The sequence below is a fragment of the Gallus gallus genome, chromosome 3, assembly GCF_016699485.2.
Source record: "Gallus gallus isolate bGalGal1 chromosome 3, bGalGal1.mat.broiler.GRCg7b, whole genome shotgun sequence".
In the NCBI taxonomy this organism is placed as follows: domain Eukaryota; kingdom Metazoa; phylum Chordata; class Aves; order Galliformes; family Phasianidae; genus Gallus; species Gallus gallus.
In genome coordinates this window covers 63,531,140-63,549,344 of record NC_052534.1, presented here as the reverse complement: position 1 = coordinate 63,549,344, position 18,205 = coordinate 63,531,140, and the positions used below count along the sequence as shown (strand labels likewise).

The window sequence follows — 18,205 nt, the reverse complement described above, 5'->3', positions numbered from 1 at the left end:
TCCACTGCAGTGAGTTTTCACTTGACTGTTACACAATGCAGTGAGTTTATGCACTTCTATGCTTCCCCTAAGGAGCTGTTTCAAAACTGCTAACAGAAAATGAAACCTCTGTGAAAGCCTTTAAAAGCTGTGGGCTTTGAGGAACTGTTCTTTCTCTTTTCTTTTACTGATCGTGACTGCACTGCCCTCAAAACACAGAGAGGCCACTGGAGCCTTCAGCAGAAAATGGAAAAACTGCACACAGTGGTGAATTTTTGTATCCGCTACCAAAAGACTCTGGGTTACAGCATCGTGTCCTTGCTGACAATTGCCAGCGAGCAAATCTTTTCCTCCGTGGCCTTCAGGTGTCCCTGCAACTCCTGGAACACCCTGTATGGATGTGTCTTCCTCCTAGTGCCAGCCCTCCTTCTCTTTCTGCTTGGCTACATGGTCAATGCCAGGACTTGGCTCCTGCTTACAGGCAGCTGTCCTCAGGAGAAGAAACACTGCTGTGGCTTTGGGGAAAAAGGTTGCTTCTACCTGAAAGTGTTGGCATCGGTGACAGCCAGCACCTTGGTGGCCCCCCTCACCTGGATCGCGGTGGCCCTGCTCAGTGCCAGCTTCTATGAGTGTGCAGCCAGCGGGAGCAGCCTCATCAGGCACAGGGTGTGCAGGGACATAGACAAGCTTACAGCATGCCGGGAGCTGCTGGAGAAAATACCCTGTGATGAGAAAGTTGTTGGGCAACTGCTGAATGAGAATTCAGCTTCTAAAGTTGGACTTGTCAGCTTTCGAGCACAGTCTCAGGTAAGACCTCTCTGCTCTGCTCTTCCTCCAAGGACTCCTGCCCTGCCTGCTTCACACACGCTGGTACCTGCTAGCAAAAGCACATGGTTAGCAAAAATTCTTTGGTCCAAAAATACTAACACAGAAAGGCAACAAGTGGCTATTTTGTGCTAGCTTCTCTCTTCGGTGTTTGCATGGTGATTTCTTGGCACTGGCACTGGCAAAGCGTTTGTCAGTGTTGGGCAGTAGACCAGCCTAGATATCAGCACTTTCCGCTGCAGCTTTTTTTCTTGTTTAGATTATGCCTGGTGCAAGCTTTTCTCTACTACCCTTCCAAAGATCTCGAACTTCTCTAAGTATGCATTAGCTGAGAGGAAGCTGAGGTCGTTAGCATAGGGGAAGCCAACACCTCACTGCAACAAGGTGAGCTGTTCAACAAGTGAAACAAGGAAGGACAGCTTGTTTGACCATGAATCTAAAAGCTTGACTCTATTATTAATTTCACCCTTATAGTCTAGGTGAATAGTTGAAATATGTGTGTATCTTGTTACAGTTTCATTCTTGTGCTGAAGGCAAACTGCATAATAAGAAATAGCTCTTCTGGGTAGATTTTTTCCATTTGGAGTGAAACAAAATCAAAGTGATTTGGCAGCACTCCAGTTTTGTTTCTGTGCTTGTTCCCCTTGACTCCAGATGAAAATTAATTTATCATCACTTCCTCAGGAAAACATTAATGCTGATTAATGCAGTTAGGTTTACTATATACAGAGATTATATTTACACACACACACAGTGTTTAAATTCGTTAGATATGTACCATGCCATTCTTCAAGAAAAAACTGAAAAAGAGCAGATGCTGTAACAGTGAATTCTGATAGAGTAAGAAAGGAGCAAAATTGAGGAAGATTGACTGTTACTAATATTTCAATGAAATCTAAAAAAAACAGACTGGTCAGACACAAATGGAAGACGTATGAGATCATTGTTATATACTTCATTTCTCGTATCTCACCTACTTTCAGCAAAATTAGGACCCAAAATGTGGTGTGGATGACAACATTCTACACAAAATAAGGAAGATTCCTGTATTTGACAGCCAAATCCTCATTTTGCCTACAAAACATAGTTGCCATGTCTGATTCAATGTTTTGTTCTATATTCTCACACAGGATGATGTGAAAACACTGTTAATGTATTTATTTATTTCTCAAGATCCTAGGATGGTTGCTGATAGTCACCATCATTATTGTGGCACTCATTTCAACGTGTATCAGCCGCTGTTTCTCCCCAGTTAGCTATTTGCAGCTGAAGTTCTGGAAAATTTATTTGGAAAAGGAACGAGAACACTTCGAAACCAAGGCTAAAGAACATGCAGCTCAGCTGGCCGAAAGGAACATAAATTGCTTTTTTGAAGCCACCAACCCACCACCATTTCAGACTCCCAGCAATGACAACTGGCAGAAGATTTCATTCCCGTATGCCTTCAGTAAGAATAATCAGTATTACAGCATGATACACAAATATGCTAATGCAAGCAGAGGCAACATCAGTACCGTCAGTGAAGGAGATCAGATTTGCTCTGCTTTAGAGTTTGTGGATGAAGCACATACAAGTGAGCAAGCATTTTAGTAAAGAAAACAGTTTGTAACACTGGTAATCTTTTAACATTACTGATCTGAAAGAAGCTTTATTCTGTGCTCTTACTGAAATCAATGAGAACTGTATGTTAAAGGCTGGTATTGTAAATCCTGGGAGACTTTTTAAAATAAACTTTATTCTTTTGCTTAAGTGCATTTAAATAAGTGTATGGTTCACAATGGGATTTTTTTTTTTTAATGTCAGTGGTCATTAAGAAAAAGTCATATGTGAAACAGTAAGCATCCACAGCAAAGATGTCAGCTGGTAATATGTGATTGCTACCAAACATTTTAAGGGCATTTGGCAGCTGGAGTGACAAAACCAAGCTTTCATGCCTTTCAGTAATAAAAAGGCAAAAAGGAATGGAAATTTTGACCAGAATTTTGGCTTACTTTATCAGCTATCATTTGACTTAACATTATATTTTTCAGTGGAACCTAGAGCAAGCTCAAGTCTAAGATATTCACTATCAGACAATTGGTTTCTCAAGGCAAGGAGGATGTCTTTTAAGATCCAGAATGCAGTTAGCATCCTGGACACAAAGACTAGATATACTGTCATTGTTTTGTGATTTTTGGTTACTGGTATTCCACATCATAACATCATTTCGTGCACGGGGAGTTAAAGTGTTAATGCTCCAGTTCTGGGCATCTGTCTGGAAAAGAAGAACTACATACCCCAGGGGGCTTTGCAGTCAGAGAGGAGATATAACCTCTGGCACAGTCACTTGATGTCCCTTCTTCTTCCCTTGGCTCTTGTCCCGACCACACGCATTGCCTCAGTACTACTATAAGGCCTACAGCTTTCAGATACTCTTTCTCTCATTATATTTGATTTATTGGCTTCAATTCTAATTATATTGTATTATAACGTGTTATCTTGCATTCTGATACTGTATTTAGTAAATTAGTTTGTTTCTCCTCAGATCGTTGCCACCGTTTTTAATTATTTTGGGGTCCCCTGTTTCCCTTTCTCAGAGGCGCGGATTTTGTGAAATCCCTCCTTCCCACTAGTCACGGAACTGGGCTGAACCAGCCCATAAACCATTGACATATACAAAGAATGACTTCAGCTGATCATCAGCTGGAATAAGTGAGCAAAACAATTCCAGCAATTTACTCCTATGTCTCCAGCTGCTTCGGGTAATAACAGTGGAATTGAAATTTTCAGCTGTTTTGAATTTTCTTTACCCCTGTCTGATCACTTTTTGCAACAGGATTTTTTATTAGCTTTATTACTTTTCCCATTACCCTAAAAATCTTCCATGGAAAAAAGTAGGGTTTGGAATGTTTCAAGCAAAGAAAAACAACATTAAACTTCCAGTTTATATTATTCCATTTATATTGATTTCTATTTCATCTGACACACATGTATTTACTACGTATATGATACGTAATGTAATAATAATACACAGAGTTCTGGCCCTGTCATCAGTACTTAAGCTTCCCTTGGATGTATCCACCATATAAACTGTTTAACTTGATCCAAAATGGAGTCCAAGTGAAAATTAGCATTAGGCTTATGAATAGCATGGTCGCATAGGTGAAGCTTACATTAACAGATTTTTACAGCACAGCTGTAGGGATGTTATACAATCCCTATTAGCCATCAGCAACACTTCCATCGAAGAACCTCAGATGATAAGAAACCAATACAAGTTTTGAATGAAGGATGATAGAGTGCAGTTTTATTTTAGGAGCATTTTATTCACAAGAAATGAGTCAGTCTGCTTGATAAAGGCTGTCCTTTCACATCTCCGTGAAATCCTCTCTTTATAGACAGTGAACTATTACTTGGAAACTTAGTGGGGGAGGGAGAGATCTCCCAAACTATTCCTGTGTGTCAAAAATGGTCAATCAGTGGTCAGGAGAGGAGCGAGACTCCCCGAGACCTTGAACTCACCAAGTCGTTTTCAGAATATTCTAAAACTAGACCTGCACTTGCGCAGGTGTAAGGCCATAACTCAATTACAATGTTACAGGGGGGCTGATGGCCAGGCTCATTTCTGGGACATTCTGAAGAAGTACTGGACATGCTCAACTGGTCGCTGAGTTCCCCCTTAGTAAGGGGAGAGGGAGACACGATCACATAAAAGGCAAAAGACTGACAAATTTATGTTTGTGCCCACCACTGGAGGAATCACACAAGCCTTATCATCCAAGGTTATTGCTGATAAGATGTAGATATATAAATCTAAGTATCGTGGTAGGGTGCAAATAAGCATTTAACAGATTGGTGTCATTTCACCTTAAGTTACTTGAAAAGGATCTCAAACCTTGCAACATCTATATGTTTCCCAGGGTAGTTTGGAGTTGGGTCATGACAGTAACAAGTGTCCAATCTGTTATTTGTGCCTCCAGGAAGCGCAATTATGCTTAAAATGTTTCAGTTCACTTCTCCTATTAACGAACTCAATTGTTCACTGACGTCTAGGAGGCAATAAATCTGCTCTGGAGTGCTGTAAATTGGAAGGTAACAATGGCCCCTGAAAACAGGAGCAAGATGTTCCTTGACTCAGTGGGGCCAGGCTTTACCATAGACACACAGGATAGACTGAAAGCACCTGGGGAAAGGTTGTACCTTATTTCTATCCCTGATGAGAAGGTCCAGTGAAAATGCTGTCTGAATTAGTGTTCGTCCTCCCAGTTGTACCAGGTGGTCTTTTGCCATTTTCTACTCCCAACCACAACTTCCAGAGTCCAATTACCAAAGCTGCCCAGGGGACACATGGAGACAGTACTCCTCAGTAAAATTAGAGAAAAGTCCTGAAAAGACACTTCAAAGCATATTTTCAACTTTGCTTGTGAGAACCGCAGTTTATTTCACAAATAGGTAGGGATGGGTGGGAGATATGGAGATCAGGAGCTATCTTGGGCAGAGTGACTACAGAATGGTAGAGTTCTCTATTCTTGGTGAAGTGAGGAGTGAAACCAGCAAAACTGCTATCTTGGACTTCCAGAGGGCCAACACTGAACTATTCAGTAGGGAGTGTCCCTTGGGAATCTGCCCTGGAGGGTAAAGGGGTTTGGAAAGTCTAGACACTCCTCAGGAAGGAAATATTAAGGATGCAGGAGCAGGCTGTCCCCCTGTGCAGTAAGATGAACTTGTGAGGAAGAAGGCTAGTGTGGATGAACAGGGAATATGTGCTGAGACTCTGAGAGAGAAAGAGAGTCTACGATTTGTGGAAGAAGGGACAAGCAGCTCAGGGAGAGGACAGATAAGTTGCTAGGATATGCAGGGAGAAAATTAGAAAGGCAAAAGCCAAACTTGAACTCAACCTGGTCACTATAATAAAAGACGATTTAAAAAAATTGCAAATATATTAACAATAAGAGGAAGCCTAAGGATTTCCTTTACTGGATTTGGAGGGAAATGAGACCACTGATTATAAGAAAATGCTGAGGTTCTCAATGCCTTCTTTACATCTGTTTTTAATAATCAGATCAATTATCCTTGGGGTACCCTACCCTCTGACCTGGAAGTTTGGGATGGGGAACAGAATAAATCCTCTGCAATTCAGGTGGAAACAGCTAGAAACCTACTACTCCACGTGGACTGTCACACGTTCACAGGGCCACATGGGATCCACCCGAGAGTACTGAGGAAGCTGGAGGAGGTAATTGCCAAGCTGCTTTCAACCATCTATCCATGTTCCAGTACAACCGGAGAGGTCCCAGAGGATTGGAAGCCTGCCAATGTGCCAGTGTGACTCCCATCTACAAGAGGGGTCATAAGGAGGATCCAGGGAACCACAGGTCCATCAGCCTGACCCTAGTGTCAGGGAAGGTTACAGAATTGATCATCTTGAGGGAGATCACACGGCATGTGCAGGACAACCAGGAGATCAGGCCCAGCCAGCATGAGTTCATGAATGACATGTCTTGCTTTACCAACCTCATCTTCTTGTGTGATCAAGTAACCTGCCTGACAGATGAGGGAAAGGCTGTTGATGTAGTCTACCTAGACTTCAGCAAAGCCTTTGACACTGTCTCCCACACTATTCTCCTGTAGAAGCTGGTAGCCTGTGGCTAGGACAGGTATACCCTCTGCTGAGTAAAGAACTGGCTGGAGGGCTGGGCCCAGCGGGTGGTGGCAAATGGAGTTAAATCCAGCTGGTGACCCATCACAAGCAATGTTCCCCGGGGGTCAATGGGGCCTATCATGTTTAATATCTTTATTAATGACCTGGATGAGGGGATTGAGTACACCCTCAGTAACTTTGCAGATGCCACTAATTTGGGAGGAGATGTCGATCTGCCTGGGAGTAGGAAGGCCCTACAGAGGGATCTGGACAGGCTGGATCACTGGGCTGAGGTCAAAGGGGTGAAGTTTGACAAGAACAAGTGCCAGGCCCTGCACTTTGGTCACAACAACCCCAGCAATACTACAGGCTTGGGGCAGAGTGGCTGGAAGGCTGTGCAGAGGAAATGGACCTGGGAGTGTTGGTCAACACTCAACCGAACATGAGGCAGCAGCATGCCCAAGTAGTCAAGAAGGCCAATGGCATATTGGTTTGTATCAGAAATAGTGTAGCCAGCAGGGAGGACATCATCCCCCTGTACTCAGCTCTGGTAAGGCTGCATCTTGAGTACTATGTTCATTGTTGGGCCTCTCACAAGAAAGACACTGAGGTCTTGAAGAATGTCCAGAGAAGGGCAATGAAGTTGTGAATGATCTGGAGTGCAAGCCTTATGGGAAGTGACCGAGGGAACTGAGTTTGTTTAATCTGGAGAAGCAGAGGCTCGGGGGCTCAGAGGCTCAGCCCTGCCAAAAAAAGACCTGAGAGTTCTGGCGGATGGCAAACTGGACATGAGCCAACAATGTGCCCTTACAGCCCAGAAAGCCAGTTGTATCCTGGGCTGCATCAAAAGAAGCGTGGCCAGCAGGTCAAGGGAGGTGATCCTGCCCCTCTACTCTGTGCTAGTGAGGCCTCACATGGAGTACTGCATCCAGATGTGGAGTCCTCAGTACAGGAGAGACATAGTCCTGTTGGAGTGCATCCAGAGGAGGACCACAAAAATGGTCCAAGGGATGGAACACCTCTCCTATGAGGACAGGCTGAGAGAGCTGAGGCTGTTCAGACTGGAGAAGAGAAGGCTGCGAGGTGACCTGATAGTGGCCTTTAAGTATCTAAAGGGGAGCTACAGAAAGGAAGGGGACACACTCTTTAGCAGTCTCTGTGGTGACAGAACAATGGGAAATGGCTTCAAGCATAAAGAGAGTAGATTTAGGTTGGATATAAGGAAAAAGTCTTCTACAGTGAAGGTGGTGAGGCACTGGAACAGATTGCCCAGAGATATGGTTGATGCCCCAATCCCTTTCAAGGCGAGGCTGGATCAGGTCCTGAGCAACCTGATCTAGCTATGGTGTGCTTGTTCACTGCTGGGGAGTTGTAACCTTTAAAGGTCCTTTACAACTCTAAGGATTCTATGATTTTATGGTTGTATGATTCAGTGAAAGGCAGGAGGATGTCCAGTGTAAAGGACAATGAGTAGCAAACCATTGCATACCAAAGCAGACACCTTACAGAGAGAAACTGCATGTAGCATTTATTATTCTTAACCACGGTCAGACAGGGAAATAAAGCATATCTTACCATCCATGCTTTTAAACATCACAAAAATAAATAAATAAATAGATAGATAAAGTGGTAAAACAAAATCATGTTCGCCTGAAAACATTAGGTGTTTGAGTGAATATTTTGCACCCAGCATGCACTGAATACTGAAATAAAGCATCCGTTTTTCTCAAGAGTATGGTTATGTGAAAAGGAAGAGCAACAGCATTTTGATCTTTTGTACTGATACCTGTGCCATGAGGATTAAGATTTTTATTCTGACCTCATCTTTGCTTTCCAGATTTCTTCACCCTTCCAACATCTGAGTGGTGCAGATGACACTAGGAGACATTTCTACCCTGCATTTCATCTTCAGAAACAAAAGGTCTAGAACATCCCTTAACAAAATGTTTATCTTGATATTTCTTTAATTTATTTCTTTTTTGCTTTCTTGTCTTCAGCCTTCCTTAAAAATGTAATTCCTATTTCTGTCACAGCATCACCCTTCAGCCTGTCCTGCAGGAAGGTCACTTCTGCTGCCAAGTGAACCTAGGGAGAAGCAAAGAAGCACTCAGTTCGTTTCCTTCCTCTGGTGTAACAGCCAATTTATATTTCTCTTACCACAAGGGGACCCTCTTTTACAGGTTTTGTAAAAAACAGATTTCCAGAATTTTAAAATATATTTTCAAACCAGACAAATAGAAAGGAAGCCTACATACACTAGCATTAGCATATGTTAATCATCATTCCAGTGCTTTGCTCTGCTCTGAGAACTAGAGATGGGTACTTGATTTTGTGATCACAAAATTTCTGGATCACGTACTTAAGTTATTAATAAATCTGTTAATTGGTCAGATCACATACTATGAATCTGAGATTGATTTACAGAAATAATACACAACTTTCACTTTCTTGAAGCATAAGACATAAGACAAATCAGATACTCATTAACAAAAACACAATGCAGCCCAAATGTTGTCTTCCAGAAAATGACACAGAAGCTCTACAGCTCGGTGGCATTCAGATTATGGCCTCTGTGTATTCTTTTGTAAAAGCCTTACATGATTTGGAATATCATCCAGTATACTTCTGATTATTTGGTTTTTATGTTCTCTGCATACACATTCTGTTCTCTCTTTCATATGATGCTGCAGTTGTATTGCTGTGACATGAGAAAGTTTTATTGATCCTCATACATCAAGGATGGAAAGAATCAGGGATGTTTTTACCAATAATATCTATGCAGAAAAAAATGAAATAGGATTAAGGAGCAGATGACAAGTCCAGAACAGCACCCTGGCTCCCCCTGTTTTTTTTGTTAGCTGGTTCCTTGTTCCATCGGCCCTCAAAGGAGCCCAGCTGAGGCTGTGCTTAGTGAGCCAGCCTGTGTGCTTCTTTACCTCAGGATCAGCCTGACCCTTCCAAATTCAGTTTAGACATTAAATCTGAGAAAGAAATTTAATACTAGTAAGCTTCCTTCAGTTATGTGAGCAAGAGGTGTAGCACTCCTGCACCTCTGCACATTAACAAAGAATGGAGAAAATGGATTTGCACCTCCTTACCATTTCCAAGGCACCTCGAATCACTCCGCAGAGGAGGTTGCAATAGCAAAGGGATGCTCGCTCTGCTGGCAGCTCCTCCACAAAGTCCACTAACGGGTTTTTGTCCAGGATTAAGGAGAATTCATTTCCTGCGGCACTACTGCAGCTCACACTGGGGGTGACCCCCAAATACATCTTGAAAGCCACCTGCAAAAGGAGGATAGTTAGCCACTTGAATCTGATGGGCGCAAACCACAGTAGAAACTTTAGAATGCAGCATCCTGCACACTAGTTTTGCTCCAGAAAAATAGGGGGTAAGGAGCAGGTAGTCTTGAGATCATACTAGATTTGTCTCTTCTGTTTTCCATTTTAATCACAAATTTGATGCTACGTGATATTCCAGAGAAGTACACTGTAAGGCTGCTTGTTCTCTCCTTGATGTTCCCGCATTTACAGCCCCATAAAAAACAGTTGTATTGTAATCCCTCATGCTTTCACGGTGTCGTTATGCTCTTCTGGGGCCATTAGCTCTATACAGGGCTCTATATTTCCCTACATTACCAGTAACTTTGATAATCGCTGCTCAGGAACTCCTGCAACTGTTGAGTGTGTTTACTCAGTTCTCCATGTGCAGCCAACATAAATAAATAAATAAAACTGCAACTGAAACAAAAGAAGAAAGAGAAAACTTCTGGGATGTATTTGATAACAGGGCGGGGTTTGCTTCTCTGCCTCTACTGGTTAGTATTACTTTAAATATGCAACATCTGCTCTGCCTCTGCCGGTGGAGCGGTCCCATATGCATGCATTTTTAGTGAGATCACTGTGTGACCCAGGCGGTGCTGAGGCACCAGGTTCACAGCAGCTGTTCTGCCTGTGGAGAGCTCTCCTGTAACACACAGCCACAGGCTGTTCCAGTTGAAGATAAGTGTTTTGGTTTTTACCTCTTTGGTGAGTATCGGACATGGATGGTTTCCGAACAATCCTGAAATTCTTTATGAACCGGAGAACTGCTATTGGCTACAGCGTTATGGCTCTGCTGACACTGGGAAGTGAACGTGCATTTTCTCTTGTTGCTTTCAGATGCCCCTGCAGCAATGAAAACTTCAAGTATGGTTTGGTTTTTCTCTTCTCCCCAGCTTTTGTTTTGCTTGTTTTCGGATATTTCCTGAATAATAAGACCTGGAAGCTCTTCACAGGCTGCTGGGTGAACCCCAGAAAAATATTCCCCAAAGGGAATATCTGCCATTTCTTCATCATCTTTGGACAAATCACTTTAAATGCTCTGGTAGCCCCAGTGATGTGGCTTTCTGTGGCTTTACTCAACGGGACTTTTTATGAATGTGCCATGAGTGGCTTGAGAAATCCTGCCTACTTAGACGCAATTTGCCACAACAAATCTGTGAAGTGCTTTGAGGAGCTGCACAAGGTGTCCTGTGACAAAAGCACCATGCCCTTTTCAGAGAGTGAGGAACTCAAGCTGACACTGCAGGCACACTCCCAGGTAAGAAAAACAAGTAAGAGGATCTTAAACTTTGCAATACTGCTGTGAATTATCTATGGAAGGTGCTAAAGTAAAAACATAGGTTTCACCTAAAGTTTTGTTATGATTCAGCCCTGCCAAATTCAGAAATTGATATTTTAATTCAGTTTGAACCATAACGTGTCTCTGGGGGGATGATGGGAGGATTCCACTGTAATAAGGATCAGTAAAGTTGGATAGTTTAAAGCTGTCTTTCTGAAAGAAGAGAGCTCTGAAGAAGAAAAACAGCACTGGACTGTTTCGGAGGCCAAATCAACAGGTGTCACCCTATCTGAGGGCCTTGTTACACTACAAATCCATATAACAATCATCTCCTATTTTAAATCATTATATATACCATAAGGAAATCCTAGATCGTTAGCAGTAGGAAAATACCGAAAAATCAGATCTGTGATTCATTGTCTAGATAACTTGTTTCTGTTTGTATTTCTCAAGTTTATGATGCCAGATGAAGGCATCTTTTTGTCCTGCTTGGAAGAAGAAAGAAACACTAAAATAAAACCAGAGAATGAAAGGCTGAAATTACATTCTGCTATACTTGTGCATTACAGTTGTTTTCATTGTCTTGTAATGTAAACAAACTTAGAGATGAAAAGCCAAAGCAAAGGAAAAGAGAAAACAGTGCTATAGAAAATGATGGAAATATGATTGTCAGCGTATGTCAGGAAGCATTCTGTGGAGCCAGCAAGTCTTTTATTAGATGATTGTATTCATCTAGAACTGTTTCCTATCCAAGAGCTGTTTTTATTTTCATTTCCTCAGGCAAATAGGACCAGAATGCAGGAAAAGACTGCAGTACAGGCAAAGCAATTTACTTGAGAGTTTTAGAAAGAAAGAACAAATAGTTGTTAAGACTTGAAGTTGTATGCACCATAGGAAATAGTGAAAGACCAATGGTTCAGGGTATAACATGGGGGCAGATAGGTTCATTCTCCAAATTGCAAAAGAGTGAAGGACTTCTAAAAACCTATATTTAAAAAATATATAGATATAATTAGTTATCAGAAAGTGAGCAGAAAATTCATAAATAATTCAAAATCATTATTCTAGTCCCTAAAAATAATTTTTAGCCAGACTTCCCTGTTTCCTCAGGGAAAATTTCCATGTTTCCATTGGCTAAATACAAAGATTTACATGGAGTTATTATTTTAACATCCCTTCTAGATTTCCCAGGAGGCAGATTGCAGCTCCTTGTGTCAGCTCCTTTAAGGCAGCGTATGGGAAATCAGTTCCAGTTCGTATGGGTCTCTGAAAATTAAACAATTTATTCTACGCTGGAATTTTTTCCTTCATTTGGAAACAAGCATGTTTTGCAAATGTTGCACATCACAGTGGAATAGGCAGGTGAAGCTGTTGGCAATGACAGTGGCATTAAGCATGAAAAGCCTGCATCCACACCTCTGCTCTCCTTAAAGGAGGTCATCCCACAAAAACAATTGCTCACATATTTTTCCACCCTGATTCCTTGCTATAAACATGGAAGTTGCTCTGTCCCTTAAAAAATTCTTAACATAATTTGGTAAAACTCAGAAGTAGCTACAAAGAACTTGAGGGATGCTGAAAAAAAAAAAATGTGATGGATCTCTGAAAATATGGCAACTGTTTCTAATCAGTGTGTAAAAGAGTTGTGCTCTGTTTCAGTGCCAAGGCAGGCATGCTGATGGACATGTAATTTCCTTTTTCTCTTGCTCTCTCCAGTCACAGAACTGAACAAGAACAAAAAGAAATGGAAGGGTCCAGGAAGAATTTATGTCAAGATTATAATGTTAAGACATATATCCTTGTTAAGTAATTTATGCTAAAACAAGGGATTTGTTTTGTTTTTAATGTAAAGAAATCTGAAAACAACACATTTAAAAATATTTACAGTTTAAAAGATTGATTGAACTGGGAAAAAAGTTACTTATCCATTGTGGATTTTTTAGTTAGTAATGATTCAGAACTGTATCTTAATCCTAATTCTTGCTGAGTGATTCTATTTAATGTTCTCAAGAGACAGAAACTCATTTACCATCCAGTGATCATGACATTTTATTCTACCTGTGCACTTCTCCCTCTATGTGGCAGAATTCAGTGAGCAATTCCAATACACTACACGCCAGATCACTATATTTTGCAATAAATTCTCATCAAAGTCCTCTTTATATTGTCCAGACACTATTCCTTGCTCTCAGGTCCAGTCTGTTTACTGTATAACATTATTCAGCTGGTGCATTATTTGACTGATAATTTAGACTTCTCTTAGATTTTTCTTTCTGTGTGGTCTTGTAGCCGAGGTCTGATTTGAGCTCATCTGATCCTGAATTTGCCATTGCATTTGCACTGGTCTTTTCAGCAGTTGTTATCCAAGTTCTCTTTGCCATAAAATGGGATCACGTAAAATTGAGGCAAAGCCTATCTCTTTGTGGGCAGACAGCCTCTAGTATAAGCCAATGTTTTTTTAGTTTTACCACAAGAGCAACCTTCATTCACTTTCCCAAGAAAGAGACAACAGTACAGAGAAACCTTGGAAATACTCCTATTCCTGACTTTTGCCTTCTTTTCATTCAGATGTGGCAGCCCCATTAACACTAATGCCAGTCAACAAATGAAAATTGGGAAGAGATGTCTGTAGTAGTTTCCCTAGAAGAGCAACAGGCCTGCTATACAAAGCACAGTCACTCTGACAGACATTCTTAAATAGTGTTTTCACTTTAACCTGAGGTCTGTTTCTTTTGTTTTCCCAGATTTTAGGCTGGTGTGTGATAGTGGCTATGGCTGTTTTCTCCCTGATAGCTACTTGCTGCGCCAGCTGCCAGTCGAAAGTCAGCCATCTCCAGCTGATGTTCTGGAAGGTGTATGCTGAGAAGGAGAAGGAGCAACTGGAGCAGACCTTCCAACTGTATGCCACCAAGCTGAGCGAGCGAAACCTGAAGTGTTTTTTTGAGAACAGGAAGCCAGAAGTTATGCCCCTGCCAGCTTTTCAGGCATGGGAAGATGCTTCTCAGCTCTACACTTTCAGCAGTAGCAAACAACATTATAGTACAATTCACAGGCTAGTTGAAGAAGGCCAGAAAGAAATCAATGAGGAAAGAGAGACAACATATGACTTTGTAGACAGAAGGGAAGTACCATAGATCACATATACCTTCAGTCTTTCTACTGTGCTAATATAGCTTCTAGCTTCTTTTATCTATGTTGTTTTTCACAGTGGCCCTTTTCTTCATGATCACATTCCCTCCCAGTTTCATACATGCTTTTTTTTTTTTTTTTTTTTTTTGGATGAAATGAAATTACTTCTCTACAACAGTGAAAAGACTGCAGTCCTCACTAGCACTTCAGGCTCACGCCATGCTGATATCACTGGCTCCAGATCAAGAGACAACAGCAAAAAAGGATTGAATAATGACTTTTGAGAGGGTTTGGACAGTATCCTATGTAAAAGGTGCTATAGCACACCTGTCCTATATAAATCAAAAGGCTATCATAAAGCAGTGCAATTTGAAATGGCTGTATACAATAATAGAAGTGTGTTGCTTTCTGACAGTCCACAGAAAGTAAAGGTTTTGCTACCAGATTGCTTCCAGTTACAGGAGGTTTTGAAGCAGAGAGACGTTTGGCTACTCGGGGCATCTCAGTGTCTTTGGTCTCCTGTTACACGTAGAACACCACAGAGTCTCCTTGATAACTCGTCCTCCTTATCCCTGGGGTGTCTGTGGGGGACATGGAGGAGTGATTTCACTTAACAGTGAGATGCCAGGTAATTACTGGGACAAATCTTACCATCAAAATCTTAGGCACCAATAATTTTGAAGGGCATTTCTGATGCTGCATAGAACCACCAATGAATACTAGGCCTGCAGCAGCATATGACAGAGGGCTTAGAAGAAATTCCATGTTTTAAGATGAGAAAATACTTTTACAGAGGGCTGGTTTTCATAGTTTTTGATATCAAAGGAAATGTGGAATGTGTCCGGAGCCAGAGATGCAAGCAGGCCAGGCAGGTGGGGCACAGTGCCTGCTGTGGACAAGGCCTCTCACTCCACAGACTTTTGCTTCACCTCACACACGTGGAATGTACAACATGGCTCTCAAATAGAGTGCCTGAGCCTTTGCAAGTGCTATGTAAAAGAGGCATCACGTTTCTGCAAAGTTCCTCTCCCTGGAATGACTGGGCAGGCTTTTATGCAGAATTTTACTGCCAGTCTCCCTAGGTCTGCAAAGAATTGTAGCTTTGCTGCTCTAATCAGGCTCTTATCAACAGAACAATGTACGCTACCCAGCTCTTTACATACTCACTGTGTTTCTTAAGAAGAAAAAAAAACCTGTCTGCATTTACCATTACTTTTTAAATGTAGATAATTCCACAATCTGCATAGATTTTTTTCTGCATATTTAGAAGGTTATGTGATCTCTGAGTAAAAGTTTTACTGTGTTTTTTTTTCATCCCAGCTGCCTCACTTTGCAGCAGGCTTAGGCCATGTTACACATCTCAACATATGTGCTGCAGCTAAAAGCCTAGAGGCAAGCCTGCCAAAATGAAAGTCACAACAGCAGGCACGTCTAGCAACAGTGAGACAGACCTGCAGGTTGTCACAGAACCACAGCCTTTCACTTCACTAAATTCATGGCAGAAAACGACCAGAGCATGGGTGAAACTCTGAGTATGTAATGGAATGTGTGATTACAGCAGACAGGAAGGATGCTGTTTGTAAAAGCCCATATCATAGGTCTTCTGATTTCATTCAGAAAACTGTTCACAAACTAAGCTTTATTTGTGTAATGGCAGGGGGGTTGGAACTAGAAGATCTTTAAGGTCCCTTCCAACATAAACTATTCTATGATTCTATGATTCCCTTTGATTTGTTCTCTTTACTCATTTTCTTCTGACATTCATACAATCAGTCTCTTACTGATCCTGTAGGATTTTGCATCCTGCAGAAGATGAAGATCTTTATTATACGCAGTTTAAAAGGAGAGACTAAACTTCTCTCAGTGCTTCCAAAAGAATCAAATGCAGGCTTCTACTTCAGGCCCACTGAAAGAAAAATCATTTCTACTGCTCTGCTAAATTTCCCTTTCCAAAGCTGTCTGTTCACCTCACCAACAGCACAGAAACCCAGAGCAAGCCAGGATAAAACAGGGAGTGCACTAAGTAGATTAATGAGCTGATATGTGAATATAAGGAACAAGTTGTGTTGACATAACAGTATGGAAGTGAGTTCCCTACTGTTCGGTAAGATCTGGGACACAGAGGTTAAGCATGTGTGGCAGCGGAAGAAAAGGTGGGAGGACCAAGTGGTCCCACCTCCAGTTTGGACAATCTTTTCTTCCACAGGAGGTGGAAGAGGAGCACTCCCCTCACTCTTCCTTTGCTGCATGCTCATAGGTGATTTGTATTGAGAGTGTGTGGAGATGCTGGCTACAGCTATCAGTCCTCTATCCTGGTCTGTTGAGGACAGGCTGCACTCAACAGCCCTATGGCATGAAAGGTCTGGTGGTTTTGGCCAGCAAGATGCAGGGGGTTTCTTCTTCTGCATTCCCTTTTCCTTGTGCCTCATACCATCGTCTCCACATTGGAAGTACAGCTGCTGAATGCTGAGTACTATGACATGGGCCTAGTTGGAGCCTCAGTACCTCACTGAACTTTGTTCCCAGGGCTGTGTTATTCTAGCTCTGCTGTATTTCCAAAATGTCTGTGATTTAATGCAATTGCCATGTGGTTCTTGGAATACTTCTATCAAAACAGACAAAAATAAAATACAGTTTGACCTATTTTTTTCAGCTAGAATCTGATTTTGGCAATTTTAACTCTATTCCTACATCAACTATCACAAAAAGCTGTTTTGTATCAACATCGTCACAGAACGAAGTTCAGCTGAAGTTCAGCAGCCACCACAGAAGATCATTTTCAATACTATCAAAAACAAAGTGACCAAAAAAAAGCAGAATTGACATTTTCTCTCAGAAAACTTAGATTTTGCGTTAACTCTGATGCCTGTTAAATGAGTCCACAGATAAACAGGAAGCATCTGGTCTTTTTCTATTCCACATTCTGTACTTCAGTTTACTCACTTCTTCCCATCAGTGAGAGCCCACTTTTCTCAATGAATTTATCTTACCTCTTTTTCTGCTATCTGCTGCTCAAATTCTGAGTCTTAGTTACAAGAACAATAACTAGTTAAATGTGCTAGGCCCTCGTGTGCTTTTGATTTAGTTTAATCTGGGCTTTGAATTATGGTATGACAAATCTTTCAAAATTCTACTGTTAAAATTTCTGGTGCAAAAGACAACTTACATGAAAACTATGCAAATCCAGTGGCTGCTTTGCAGTGCAATAGAGCACAAAATTAAGGCAAAATTGAAAACAACATAGTGCGATTTTTTTAAGTGTCTCAGTAGTATAAGTAATTTATGTGCATACATAAGGAATTCAACAAATAGATAAGAAATGAGCTTTTTTGTTTTTGTTTTTGTTTTTTTTTTTTTTTAAGCCAGGCTATGACTGGAGAGAAATTCATTTAAAACTACCATGCACAGCTTCCCTAGGAGTAGAACAAGGGCCTCTCAGTCTTTCTTTGGGATTCCAGAGGAGAGAGAAGTGAAATAAATAAACCATTTCAAAAGCTACATTTATAAATTTGCCTCATTTCTATCTGTATGAAATGGAATAAAAAAGAATATCTGTTTAAACAAAGGTATAGGCTTGTCATCATAATGAACCTATATGAAGAAAAACAAGCAGAACTGTCTTCCTTTTGAAAATGTGACTTGCAACTCTATGGGATTATGTATTACTTAACATCAAACAAGGAATCTATGCAGTCAGCATTTAAAGTGTACCACAACTTTTTTTTCAGATTCTCATACTGCAGCCCGACTTTCTTCAGCAGCAAGACTAAAGCTCAGTCAAAATTTGATGGTGCACAGATGCATTCTATACATTCATTCTCAAGAATTTGTAGAGTTAAATGTTTCAGCATTTTTTTCCTTGCTTAGAACACGGTTGCTGAAGAGTTAAAGAGAACGTGTAAAAAGCTGTGCAATTTTGAACCAGGAAATTTAACAGTTATTCTGAGTCATTTGCATGTGTTTTATTGCTATGCGTGTCAGACAAATGCACTTGAATGTTGGTTCAAAAACGTTTTGCCAAATAAATGTTTTAATATTTTCCATCTCATA

At 41.1% G+C, this 18,205-nt stretch overlaps 3 protein-coding genes across 4 annotated transcripts in view; 2 read left to right on the top strand and 1 right to left on the bottom strand.

Moving 5' to 3' along the window:
• Positions 1–149: 149 nt before the first annotated feature.
• FAM26F (family with sequence similarity 26 member F) lies at positions 150–3,740 on the top strand. Its single transcript, XM_419776.6, has 2 exons — positions 150–786; positions 1,978–3,740. The coding sequence occupies exons 1-2, from the start codon at positions 226–228 to the stop codon at positions 2,392–2,394; spliced, it is 978 nt and encodes a 325-aa protein (XP_419776.1). The 5' UTR covers positions 150–225; the 3' UTR covers positions 2,395–3,740.
• A 4,186-nt stretch (positions 3,741–7,926) lies between these two features.
• TRAPPC3L (trafficking protein particle complex 3 like) overlaps positions 7,927–18,205 on the bottom strand; it is a 28,870-nt gene continuing 18,591 nt past the window's right edge. For both annotated transcript variants that reach the window (XM_040697544.2, XM_419775.8), the window contains exons 4-5: positions 9,523–9,708; positions 7,927–8,509 (exon numbers count right to left, since the gene is read on the bottom strand). In XM_040697544.2, coding sequence (XP_040553478.1) covers positions 8,393–8,509; positions 9,523–9,708 — 303 coding nt within the window. In that variant the 3' untranslated portion in view covers positions 7,927–8,392. The remainder of the gene's footprint in view (positions 8,510–9,522; positions 9,709–18,205) is intronic.
• Positions 10,305–18,203, top strand: FAM26E (family with sequence similarity 26 member E). Its single transcript, NM_001079492.2, has 2 exons — positions 10,305–11,005; positions 13,771–18,203. The coding sequence occupies exons 1-2, from the start codon at positions 10,466–10,468 to the stop codon at positions 14,158–14,160; spliced, it is 930 nt and encodes a 309-aa protein (NP_001072960.1). The 5' UTR covers positions 10,305–10,465; the 3' UTR covers positions 14,161–18,203.

Coding starts and splice junctions, on each gene's coding strand:
- FAM26F (XM_419776.6), top strand. CDS start 226: ATGGAAAAACTGCACACAGTGGTGAATTTTTGTATCCGCTACCAAAAG. Junction 787..1,977: donor GCTTTCGAGCACAGTCTCAG/GTAAGACCTCTC, acceptor TTATTTCTCAAG/ATCCTAGGATGGTTGCTGAT.
- FAM26E (NM_001079492.2), top strand. CDS start 10,466: ATGGATGGTTTCCGAACAATCCTGAAATTCTTTATGAACCGGAGAACT. Junction 11,006..13,770: donor CACTGCAGGCACACTCCCAG/GTAAGAAAAACA, acceptor TTGTTTTCCCAG/ATTTTAGGCTGGTGTGTGAT.